The sequence below is a fragment of the Ovis canadensis genome, chromosome 1, assembly GCF_042477335.2.
Source record: "Ovis canadensis isolate MfBH-ARS-UI-01 breed Bighorn chromosome 1, ARS-UI_OviCan_v2, whole genome shotgun sequence".
Lineage (NCBI taxonomy): Eukaryota > Metazoa > Chordata > Mammalia > Artiodactyla > Bovidae > Ovis > Ovis canadensis.
Window position 1 is genome coordinate 15,206,221 of NC_091245.1, and position 12,767 is coordinate 15,218,987.

The following is a 12,767-nucleotide window of genomic DNA, read 5'->3' on the forward strand; positions in this document are numbered from 1 at the left end:
ATGTAGGAAGGAGCAAGGTGCTTAGAGATCGGCAGTGCTCCATCAGGAGTGGCTATTATTAAAGTCTCCCCTCTTGCATTTAGAGCAAGTTTCTGAGAACTATGTTCCTGTATTAATCAAAGGAGAAAGGAAAAAAAAATCAGATTATATCACCGATTCTCATAAAATTTTTAAAAAGACATCCTGCAAGGGAACTCCCTGGTTGCCCAGTGGTTAGGACTCTGCGCGTCTATTGCAGGCGGCTTGGGTTTGATCCCTGGTCAAAGAATCAAGATCCTGCAAGGCAGTGAATGCATGCATGCTCAGTTGCTTCAATCATGTCTGACTTTTTGTGACCCTTTGGACTGTAGCCCTCCAGGCTCCTCTGTCCATGTGGATTCTCCATGCAAGAATACTGGAGTGGGATGTCACTCCCTTCTCCAGGGATCTTCCCAACCCAGGAATCAAACCCACATCTCTTACGTCTCCTGAAGCCCACAGGGCGGTAGGCATGGTTAAAAACAAAAAAAAGGTATTAAACTACCTATGGTAAAAGTACCACCTGAAAAGATTTAAGGCTTTACAGTTTAAAAGCAGTTTAAAGTCTATACTCTGGTGGCCCAGTGATTAAGACTCCACACTGTCACTGCCAATGGCCAAGGTTCAATCCCTGGTAGGAGAACTAAGATCCCACAAGCCTTGCAGTTGAAAAAGAAAAAGTCTACATTTAATGCCTGCCAATCCCTGCGATAAGCTTCCCTCGTGGCTCAGTTGTAAAGTGTCTGCCTGCCAATGCAGGAGATGTGAGTTCGATCCCCTGGAGAAGGAAATCGCAACTCACTCCAGTATGCTTGCCTGGGAAATCTCATGGACAGAGGAGCCTGGCAAGCTATACAGCTCATAGGGTTGCAAAAGAGGTAAATGCATCTTAGCGACTAAATAACAACAATCCCTTGGGAAGTAGCATTTATCCCCATTTTACAAGTAGGGAAACTAGGGCTTTCAGGTAAAGGTAAAAGGCACAGGATGAATTAATGGTGGAACACCAGGATTTCAAGCCTTCTAAAATACAAATCCAGCACTCTGGAATTCACAAGACAATTTTGTGTTTACTGAGTACTGAACTTACGTTGTTTAGACATGTTTGAAATGGCATTTCAGGAACCCAGGGTGGAGTGACCAGGTTAGCAACATGGTTAGAGATCGCTTGTGGCTACCCTAAAAAACAGTGTCCCTAGGTTCTGGGAGGCATGGTGGGCATAAGCTCCCCCCACCCCCACCTCTGACACATTTGAGAAATCTTTTATTAGAAGATGTCCCAGAAGGCAACATTTTAAAATCAGGCAATCAGTATTCACAACTAAATACAAAATTTCAGGTAAATCTGCCTTTTAAAATAAATCAGACTTTTGCAGCAGGAGAATTGCCCCAGAGTTCTTTTTTTTTTTTTCTTGTACAAAAACAATTAACACCACTTTGCAAAAGGCATACAAAAATACAGTATTAAAAAGAAGACTGCTCCCAGCATAATACCCAACAGCAGCTTATAAAACCCAAGCTCTTCAGGTGAGACATCAATAACCTACATCCCACCTGTTCTCCAGAGATAGTTCCAGAAGTCAGTTGGCTCCCCAAAACCATGCTCCAGAAGCGGGGGGCTTTTTGCAAGTTCCACTGGGGTTCTCTGAGGCCAGGAAGCAACCTCAGGAACAGACCATCATGCATAACAGGTTTAGAAGTAGCAGCTGGCTTCCCAGAGCCACGTATAGCACTCTAGCTTCCTTCCCTCCCCCATTTTCAAACCCCCATCCAGTAGGCACCTGCTGCCCTGGGCAGAGTGCTGGAAGGGCCGATCTTTCTTCCAGGCTAGACTTAGGGGTTGCCCACGTGACACTTGTTGGGTTAGGTGACTTTCTCAGATTGGAGGCTGTGCCTAGAATCCACCTGGAGAGGCTGAGCCCAGTTGGGTAAAATCCATCATGGTCCACTGAGCAGAGCTCCTGGAAGCTTCTTAAAAACCCACCAGGAAGCTAATCCACCTTCTGGAGCACTGGATGAGTCCCAGCGGCTCTCCCAGTAAGAATTGCAATAAGGCCCAGATTCTGGGAATGGGATTCTGACTCATGTCAGGCTGGCAGAGGGCCCAAGGGTGGCTACAGGGACAGCAAGCTCCTTGGAGTTGCAAGAGAAGCACAGGTTTGTATGGTTCTAGCATCACTGACTCAATGGACATGAGTTTGAATAAACTCGAGAAGTTGGTGATGGACAGGGAGGCCTGGCGTGCTGCAATCCATGGGGTTGCAAAGAGTCAGACACGACTGAGCAACTGAACTGAACTGAGTAGAACTTCAAAGTTATCAGTCAGGGGTTGAGATGAGAGGGAAGTGGGAAAGAGGAAGTGGTACAGCTCTTCCCCCTCAGGTGCCTGACATCTGCTTTGAGAGGATTTCCAAGATGGAAAACACCTGGGCAGGGAACACTTTCGCAGCCAGGACTCCAAACCTTCCCACGGTCACAGGCTGGGACGCTTTGCCCTGTGTCCTGGGGAAGTATTTCTGACCTGTAGGAAAAGGCCTTAGAGCCCATTGCATAACAAAGGTGGAAGGAAACCAAAAAAGCTCCTGGTGGGGATGGGATGGTCTCTGCCCTCAGAGGAAAGGGCCCGGAGGGCCTTGAGACAAAGAATCTAAGAGGCCAAGCGCGTTAAAAGTTCTCAAGATCTCAAGATCGCAGCATGGAGACTGGGAGGAGGGGTGTCAACTAACATGGGAATATATATATGCTAAAGGTTTCTGACTCCTCAGCTACTGTAAAGTGTCTGACAGTGAGGTAATGGTCCCTGTTGATCAAGTCTGCGAGCTCGTCTTCACTTAAGACAGCTCGTATGTCTCTTGGAAAAAGGAGCCTGGGGAGAGCATCCAAGCCCAGCTGTCCTAGCGTCACCCCAGAGACACCAGTGGGAGCATCCTTTCTCAGTCTAAGACTCATCCGCAGTGTGAGATTTCATGCAGGCTGGAGCCCCCTGACAACGTCCACCACCTGTTGCATAGCATCTGTCAGGCTTTTCTTCAGAGCTAGTGAGCTCAACAAACCCAGAGTCTCCTCAGTGCTGCCTGCCTGAGAAGCCAAAGGAGCCAGAGAAGCCACTGCGCTCCCGCAAGTCAGGGCAGAGGGAGAGCCGGGTTGCAAGGTTTCCAAGAATGCAAGCCCTTCTTGTGTGTGCACCGGCTGCAATGCATTCTGGGAATCTATTGTCCAGGCCGCCCCACCTGAACTGAAATGTGCAAATTCCTAAGGGGAAGAGGGAAGGTTAAAAAATAAACTTGGGTCTCTGTGAAGACAGAGCAGTCAGACTTTGGTCAGTTAATAGCCACTGAGGTACGCGATTCTCTTCTGCAGCTGTTGCTGCCGACACCGGAGCTGCCTTTTCTCCGTAGCCATCCTCTTCTCGGCTCCCACTAGGGCCTGCAAGTATTCCAAGGCCTTGCTCAGGATCACAACTTTGGGGGCCTTGGAGCAGGTGGCCAGGGTAGGGACCTGATCCCTCAGGGCCAAGAACCTGGAACGGAGGTCATTCCGCCTTTTGCGCTCCAGGAAGTTATGGTTCTTCCTCTTGGTCACGTCCTCAGTGTCAGAACTGACAGGTTTGGGGTTGCAGGACTGGGAAGGCTCGCTTTCTACAGGTGGGAGACTCACAATTTCTTCATCTGCCTCATCTTCCTTTTCTTCTGGTGCATCTGTCTTCAGACCATCTTCACGGGGCCCTGGCTCTGGAGCCTCTCCTTGGGAGCAGCTTTCTGGAGGAAAACGGGCAGCATAGTTGTGCTGTTGTTGATGGATGGAGATGTGGAAGTGTTTCATGCAGGGGTCCAAAGGGTCTGCTCGCACCGTGATGGTGACCGGCTTCCGGACACCCAGGGACTGCCTCTTCTCCACTGTCACAACGTCAATTTCTTCACCCTCTGTCCGAGAAGAGAGATCAACAGAAGAAACACACCCCATGAGAAACACATACACAGACCCTATGCTGGAGTTTGGGAAAGGAGGTGACATCTTCCCAATTTAGATATAAACAAATTCATGTGGGGAGAAAGACAACTGATTCAATTGTATCAAGGCTAAGGGTGGTGTGAAGGAAAGGAAGGGAAATAAGCAAGAAGGAAAATATTCTCCAATTTCTCTTTGCACAGCAAGGCTTAGATAAGAACAAAAGGCAGACCCAAGCCAACAGCCCCCAGTCTGCACAGGCTCTCCCCTCCCCCACTGATGGGATGGAGAGAAAGAGCTATCGGCCTGGGACAAAGTTTTAACTATAAAGATCTTCCCCAGTCGGGCTCTTTCATACCCCATCAGAATTGTAAATGAGGGGTCTGTGGGCAGAGCTGCCCTTTGTTCCAGCCCAGCACAGCCTGCACTTGGGAATTGTTACTTTTCACAAGTTATAAATCCTATTATTCCCCCACCTCTCTATTCTTCCATCCCTTTCAGCAGAAGAGTCAGAGAAGGGAGGGCTACAACCCATCCCTCCTCACCCACAGAGGGGAGGGAAAGGGTTTCCCTTAGGAGCATTTTGCTCCTGGGTTCAGTGGGTTTCTAAAGTCATCCATCATTTATAGGTCGCCTGCCCCACCCACTTCCCTGGACCAGAAGAGGATTGGATTTGTAATCACAGGTCAGCAGAAGCCGCAGGAACTTCACAGAGGTACAAAAGACCATTTCCCAGCTACTTGTGTTAGGGGGTCAGGAGTTGGGGGGCAGGAATTGAGCGGCAAGGGAATGTCTTGATACAGGGGCCAAAACACTAGCAACACCTGGACATGCCTCTATCATTCCCTTACTCCAAGATCTCTTAGCTTACCCCAACCAGGAGAGGGACAATTAGGGGAGAACGTTACTGCTCCGCACTGTTTTGCAGCCCCCACAGAGAAGGCCACCTTTATGCATTTCAGCCTGACAACAGAAGAGCTCAGTTCTCAGCCTCTTTCGCAAATCACGAAGCTTGAGCCCCTTTGTCAGGAAGGCTTCCATTGTGTGGACAATCGCATTATTTCTCCATTAATAAAACCTGACCATTCAGCCCTCCTGGCCCCGAGACCTGTGATTGGCTGGCTGAGCGGAGTTTGGAATGCGGTCTTACTCAGCCCCGAGCCCCTATTGGCTGAGCTTTGCCGTCAGTCACTCTCCCCACCCCCCTCATTGTTTGCAATCTGTTGCATTTTGTTCTGGGCCATGTGGCCTGTGAGTGAACCAGGAGCTTGCAAACAGGTTCAGGGGAAAGGGCAGGTTAGAAAATGATACAGGAGACTTCCCCACATCCCAAACCTTTAATACTTCAGGGTTAAGCCCCATAGCTGGGGAAGGTTCTGCCTAAGAAAAAAATAATGTGAGACACCATTCTCCTTTTCAGAGAGCATGTCTAACTCTACCCAGACAAGGACATGTCCTCAGCTGGATGATCAGGTCAAACTCGCTAACATGCAAAGGGAGAAACTGAGAGCCAGGTCAGCCAAGTCCACACAGCACCTTTATAACATTCTGGATCTAAAACTAAGATCTCCAGATTCCCGAAACAATGCACTTTCCACTCTACCATATCAGCTTTTGTAGAGATACATCTTTATTGGTTTCTTGATCTCAAAGTTCCCATTCCAGCCATTAAACAAACAGAAGGCCTTGGTGTAAAAAGCAGGCAGGTTAAAAATGACCTTAACATAGTGAACCAGAAAAAAAATTTTTTTGACTTTTCATTGTGTTTCCTTCCTTATGTTCACCCTTAAGTGTATGAGAACCTCCATACCCATTCCCCAGTTCCCTCTAAACGGTCATGTAAATTATTCTTTTTTAAATTATTCTTAAAAGCTACTTGAGTTTTCAGTCCTGATTTATCTGACAGAAGCCTCAGTGTGCAAACTATAAAACACCCTCCCCAGTATTTCTCATGGGCACCTCGAAGAAGAGGTTAGGCTAAGAACGACACAGTCTGGTGGCACAGATGCAGCAGGCTGTGCTCAGTGAGATGTACACTTGCATTCAAGGATGGGGAAGGGGAGCCTGGAGCTCCATATCTGTGACCCCCAGCACTAACCCCAGAGCTTAGCACAAAGTAGAGGCCAGTGAACATTTGTTGAATACAAATGAAGCAGCTGAAAGCCCTCAGATGAACTAGATGAACTGTTCCTAGAGGAACACCTCACCACAGGCCAGAGCAAAATGGCAAGATGTACCACTTCTCAGATAAGATAACCAGTAAGTTCCTCTAAACATCAGAGAAGTGCCTGGTTGGGATGGAGGATTGAGCAAAAGAAGCTGGCTGGATGGCAGGAAGCTGGCGTTCACTTCTGGTGATTTCCTATTTCTAAGCCTCGGTTTTTCCATCTGTTAATGGGGAGCAGTCATTCCTCCATTACTGTCTCAGGGGTGATGTGAGGATGAATACGTGGTAAGAGGTGGGGATGGAGGAGGAGCCATTATTGTCATTTTAAAATAAAGCAGGCAGGAGACCAGGTTTTTTAAAGGATGAAGGCTTTGGCTTTGCACAAAAGGCTTCTCAGCTTCTCTCCCCAGGGGAGTGAGTTTCCCAGAGAAAGAGACAGCAACAAAAAAATTCAAGTCTGGAGTGACCCTTAAGGGACCCTTTCCAGCCTTCGGAGGGCATAAATCCCCTGTGGTCCAATCCCCGTATTGTTCTCCCTAAGTGCCAAGCCTCACCCTGTCTCCCTTGTCCCCTGGGGCTCCAATCATCATCAAAGGGACGCTGGCTCCCACGCCACTTCTTCAAACTGTTTACTAACACTCCCACGTGCCAGACAGACACCGCTGGAGGCTACACCGGCAGCTTCAGCCAGAGGAAGAGGGAGGTGGCGGAAGGGCTTGCGCAGACCCAGTGCCTGACCTCAGCGGCAGAGGTTTGGCCACCCATGGGGTGCCCCCTCTTGGATGACCCGGGGCGGTCCTTACCCGAGTCGCTTGGGCTCTCGGACCCCGAGCAGGCCTGGGTCTTGGGCTCGCCCAGCGGACAGGGGGCAGCGGGCGCCGGGTTGCCGGCTTCGAGGCTGGGAGCGCAGTCCGGGGCGGCGGGCGCCTTGGGCGGGTTCCCCCGGGGCGCGCCAGCGACAAGCCGGTCGCTCACCGCTCTCTCCAGCCGTTCCCGGGCCGAAAAGCCGCTCCACATACAGTCTCGGCGGATGATGGAAGCGTAGTTCCTGCCCCAAGCTTTCGAGTGACCCCGGGATTCTGCATCGTCCCCGGCGCCCCCTCCGGGCCACGGCTCCGGAGGACCAATTCCGGGGCCCGCGTCTCCGTCGCCGGGACCGGAGCTCCAGGGCGGCGACGTGGGGGGCGACGGCACCAGCTCGAATTTCTTCCAGATGTCCTCGCTGGGCGCCGTGGAGCGGTAGAAATCCTCTCCGCAGTCATAGTCGTAGAAATAGTGCTGGTACGAGTCGAAGTCCATGTCCGCTCCCTGCGGGAGGGAAGGGGGATGTGCTGACCCAGGTGCGGGCCCAGGGAGGGAAGCGTCCCCCGGCCCCCCAGTAGAGCTGGCTGCCAGGCTCTCGTACGTCTCCAACCTCACGGCTTGGAGCCCGCGCCCTTCCCTAGCGTCCCGGGCAGCCCGGACCCAGGTCAGCGTGCCTGGGGAAGCTGCTCACAGCGCGCGGACTAGGCTGCAGGGAGCGAGTTCAAAGCAAACTTTGCCAGCGCCGCCCGGAGCGCAGCTCCGAGGGCCCGGCCGGGTCGGGCGGGGGCGCGCTGTGCCCAGAAGGCAGCCTGCAGCCTGTCCCCCAGGACCCGCGCCCGTTCCCAGGCTGCCCGCAGCCTCACCTCGCTCCCGCCACCGGCCACCTGGAGCGGACCGGCTCCCCGCCCGCTCGGGGCAGCGAAGCAGCCCGCACACTTGCACATGCGCGCCACCGAGTGCGAGGCCCGCACACAAGCGCTAGCCTCCCAGCGCGCGCTCCCGCCCTCGCTCGCGCACGGCGGCCCGGACGCTCCCGGGAGCGGCACGGGAGCGCGAGGTGCAGGCGCATTGTTTCCAAGCTGCCTTATATCTCGTCGCGCGCCCGCGGCTCAGGGACAGGGGGCGGGCCCTACGGGACCAGCCCCGCCCACGCCCCGCCTCCTCGGTCGACAGGTGGGGGCTGTGGAGTCCCAGGCCCACCAAATGAACTGCACAGTGCGGAGCGCGGAGCTGGCGGCGGGCTGATGCGGCCCGGCGGTCGATCGGTGGGGTCTTAACTCTTTAGAGAGGCTCGGGAGGTCCTCTGGAGGCTGAGCGAGAACGGAGCTCCTTGCATACTCTGGGTTCAGGAAAACTACTCCCTGCTCCGCGAGCCTACTTCCCCGAGCTCGCCCCGTTTAGTTTTGGTACGTCTGGCCCGCGAGAGGTGAGGTAGTAGGGGGCAGCCGCACCTCGACCGCGCCACCTGGTGGTCCTCAGCCTTAAACCCCAGCCCGGTCCCCGGCACTGTCTTCCTCACCCTTTGGCCCCGCTTCATCAGCTTGGTGTTCCCAAACCTGGACGGACCTCAGCGAAGCAAGGTGGTGAAGATTCCGGAGCCTGAAATTGAAACTTTCTGAGCTTCAGTCTCATCTATAAAATGAAGGGATGGTAATACCTCACAGAACTGTTGTGAGGGATTAAGAAGACAGTATCTAGGGAAGGGAACTAGGCCAGGAGAGGCAAGCAGAACAAATTTAGCTCCTGGTGTGGATGATAAGGAGAATTTTCCCCCAAGAACAGATCAAGGCGATTCCCCTCCCTCCAACCACACACAAAACATTCTGTATCAGCTGTCCTAATACAGGAAAGAATGGGAGTTTGGAGTCTGGAAACTTCATTCAAGCCTTTGTTTTGCTACTTGCTAGCTCTACAGTCAAGTCCTTTTAAGCCTCCATTTACTTATCTGTAAAATGAGAATGTGGATTGTAGCTGTATCTCTGGCCAAGATGATGGACATATAAACCTTGTATCCTCTTCTACGCAGACTTCCTTCAGTAGAAGAGGAAAAGCTAAACTATGGGGTATTCTATTCAGACCAAGGAAAGTAACCTGGGATAGCAGCCAATACATCTAGAATGCTCTAACTGGCCTTCAAGGTCTGGTCTACAAGCAGCAGCCGGATTACTGCTGTCTTTCTCTCCCACCGCTGTGGTCTAAGAACACCAAACTACTCACTGATGAAACCCCAGCAGAGGGATGTGAGATGTGCAAGCAGCTCAGTGTGGCTGGAGCATGAGACACTAAACACGAGTTGATATACAAGTTGGCAGAAAAGGAAAGAAAGACGACAGCCTCTGTTTTGCATATGTTAGCTTGCAGGTGCATGTGGACATCTCTGAAGGCAGCAACTAGTTCTTACTAGCTTTGCAATTTAAGTACATAGAACAGCTTGTGACTGAACTTACTAAGTGACTCAGCCAACCAGATTTTATTGAGAGAGCCTGTGTGTCCTGCTTTGTGCTGAATGGAAGGCACAGATCAGAGAGGTTCCAGGTTGGTTGCAGCCCTGAGGCAGAGGGGTTGGAATTGTCTTTGGGGAACTTGTTCTCTGGTCTACAGATATCTGAAATGGTTGCTATACTAGTCGGAGTTCTTGGTTACAAACGACAGATACATTTAAGCAGAAAATCATTTTACTGGGAAGATTTGGGGCATAGAATCCACGGGAGGCTTGGGAATATGTGCTTGAGAAATGGATCTTCTTTCTCTGTCAAGATGAGATTCATTACTCAACAGCCCCTCCCCATGGTTCATTGTAGTAGGTGATTTCTGGAGACAACCAGGATGTGTCCTCACCTCAAGAACTAGAATAAAGTAAATTAAGTTGTCTTCTGAGAGTTAGACTGCTCCTTCACATTGCATACTTTGTTTTCCTCACCAGACTGTAAGCTCACTGAGGGCTAGGTCAGATGTCAGCCTTGTTGACTGCTGCAACTCCAGAGTTTAGAACAGAGCCTGACACGTCGGAGGTGCTTCGTAAATGTGTTGCCTGTTTGGAGACAAGTCTCTAATGCTTTAATGTAGAAATGTGCCAGTCTACCTACTGGAGACAGAATCACTGTCAGGCTCAGTCTAGACTGTAACCTGAATAAAGGTATTGATACAACTAAAGAGAAGGAGGTGCTAGTAAGAAGGAGTCTGGACAGTCAACAAAACAGAGATCAAGAAGCAATCACCAGAGTGTCATCCTAGCCCTGTCTGGGGACAAAGATGCTGGTCCAGGAACAAGGGAGATGGAAACATCATTCTTTGAAACAGCCCAATTCACCGCCCCCTCCCCACTTCACTTATGCTCTGGATCACCAAGCAACCTGCTGAAAACCACTGTTCCCTATGTAGATCCGCCCACAGGGAGAGAATGCACTCATCAGTGAACAAGAAGATCCAGTCTGCTTCAAAGCCCTGCTTCCCCTTATAACTTAATGAATTGGCATCTGATTTGAAATATTACTCTCCTGAGCCTGGTTAATGTGCGTCTGTTCTGCAGAGATGCTGCTGCTTTTAGGGCTAACAGCTCTGGCTTCTGAGTGATGTCTGGACCTAGGATGATGACGAATTCATGAATTCAAAAACTGAAAAAATTCAGTTTTTCTGCAATTTTAAATTTTATTTCCTTTTTTAGAAACAATTATGTTATGTTATTTAATTATTTGACTGTTTTGGTGCCTGGTTTCAGCGCACAAACTCTCTTGTGGCTCATGGACTTAGTTCCTCTGAGACACCTGAGATCTTAGCTCTCAGGAATTGATCAGGAATTGAACATGCTTCCCCTGCATTGCAAGGCAGATTCTTAACCACTGGACCACCAGGGAAGTTCCTCCTTTGCTTTACTGAAAACATATTTTGAATAAAAAAATACATGTAAATCATTTTTCAAAATCAACTAAATGTTCAGTTCATTTCAGTCACTCAGTCGTGTCTGACTCTTTGTGACCCCATGAACTACAGTATGCCAGGCCTTCCTGTCCATCACCAACTCCCAGAGTTCACCCAAACCGGTGTCCATTGAGTTGGTGACGCCATTCAACCATCTCATCCTCTGTTGTTCCCTTCTCCTCCTGCCCTCAATCTTTCTCAGCATCAGGGTCTTTTCCAATGAGTCAGCTCTTCACATCAGGTAGCGAAAGTATTGGAGTTTCAGCTTTAACATCAGTCCTTCCAAAGAACACCCAGGGCTGATCTCCTTTAGAATGGACTGGTTGGATTTCCTTGCAGTCCAAGGGACTCTCAAGAGTCTTCTCCAACACCACAGTTCAAAAGCATCAATTCTTTGGCGCTCAGCTTTCTTTACAGTCCAACTCTCACATCCATACATGACTACTGGAAAAATCATAGCCTTGACTAGATGGACCTTTGTTGGCAAAAGTAAGGTCTCTGCTTTTTAATATGCTGTCCAGGTTAGTCATAACTTTCCTTCCAAGGAGCAAGTGTCTCTTAATTTCATGGCTGCAATCACCATCTGCAGTGATTTTAGAGCTCCCCAAAAGTCAGTCTGTCACTGTTCCCACTGTTTCCCTATTTATTTGCCATGAAGTGATGGGAGCAGATGCCATGATCTTAGTTTTCTGAATGTTGAGCTTTAAGCCAACTTTTTCACTCTCCTCTTTCACCTTCATCGAGAGGCTTTTTAGTTCTTCTTCACTTTCTGCCATAAGGGTGGTGCCATCTGCATATCTGAGGTTATTGATATTTCTCCTGACAATCTTGATTCCAGCTTGTGCTTCTTCCAGCCCAGCGTTTCTCATGATGTACTCTGCATATAAGTTAAATAAGCAGGGTGACAATATACAGCCCTGACATACTCCTTTCCTGATTTGGAACCAGTCTGTTGTTCCATGTCCAGTTTAACTGTTGCTTCCTGACCTGCATACAGGTTTCTCCAGAGGCAGGTCAGGTGGTCTGGTATTCCCATCTCTTTCAGAATTTTCCACAGTTGATTGTGATCCACACAGTCAAAGGCTTTGGCATAGTCAATAAAGCAGAAATAGATGTTTTTCTGGAACTCTCTTGCTATTTCGATGATCCAGCAGATGTTGGCAATCTGATCTCTGGTTCCTCTGCTTTTTCTAAAACCAGCTTGAACATCTGGAAGTTCGCAGTTCACATATTGCTGAAGCCTGGCTTGGAGAATTTTGAGCATTACTTTACTAGCGTGTGAGATGAGTGCAATTGTGCGGTAGTATGACAAGGTTAAAAAATAAAAGGTAATCTTCTCCTCTCCCCTTACCATCCCTGATTCCCATCCCCCAAAGGCAACTACTGGTTTACCAGGCTTTTTGTTCCTCATATTTCCTTCCATATTTTGACCAATACAGACGATCTAATTTTAAAATTGGGGGAAGGGCATATAAAGAACAGAAATTTATTTCTCACAGCTGTTGGCTGGGAAGGTCAATAGGAATTTTTAAATTCCTATTTATATTTAAAATAGAAGGAGATGGAAAAAAACAGGAGATGTAGGGGTTTCCCTGTTGGCTCAGTGGTAAAGAATATGCCTGCCAATACAGGAGACACAAGTTCGATCCCCGATCTGGGGAGATCCCCTATGCCTTGGAGTAACTAACCCCATGTGCCACAACTGCCGAGCTTGTACTCTAGAGCAAGGAAACCATAACTGTTGAGCCTACATGCTGCAACTTACTGAAGCCCATGTGCCCTAGAGCCCGTGCTCCACAACCAAGAGAAGCCACTGCAATGCAACTAGGAAAAAAAAAAAAAGGTCACCCAACAATGAAGACCCAGCACAGTCAAAAATAAATACATGAAAATAAATAATTATAAAAATAGA

At 49.5% G+C, this 12,767-nt stretch overlaps 1 protein-coding gene across 1 annotated transcript; it reads right to left on the reverse strand.

The window, feature by feature from the left end:
* Window positions 1–1,068: 1,068 nt before the first annotated feature.
* MYCL (MYCL proto-oncogene, bHLH transcription factor) lies at window positions 1,069–8,042 on the reverse strand. The gene is made up of 3 exons (XM_069587024.1): window positions 7,801–8,042; window positions 6,937–7,441; window positions 1,069–3,941 (listed from the first exon to the last, which is right to left on the reverse strand). The coding sequence occupies exons 1-3, from the start codon at window positions 7,879–7,881 to the stop codon at window positions 3,343–3,345; spliced, it is 1,185 nt and encodes a 394-aa protein (XP_069443125.1). The 5' UTR covers window positions 7,882–8,042; the 3' UTR covers window positions 1,069–3,342.
* Between the last annotated feature and the right edge of the window lie 4,725 nt (window positions 8,043–12,767).

Coding starts and splice junctions, on each gene's coding strand:
- MYCL (XM_069587024.1), bottom strand. CDS start 7,881: ATGTGCAAGTGTGCGGGCTGCTTCGCTGCCCCGAGCGGGCGGGGAGCC. Junction 7,442..7,800: donor TGGCCGGTGGCGGGAGCGAG/GTGAGGCTGCGG, acceptor TCCCTCCCGCAG/GGAGCGGACATGGACTTCGA. Junction 3,942..6,936: donor CGAGAGCCCAAGCGACTCGG/GTAAGGACCGCC, acceptor CTTCTCGGACAG/AGGGTGAAGAAATTGACGTT.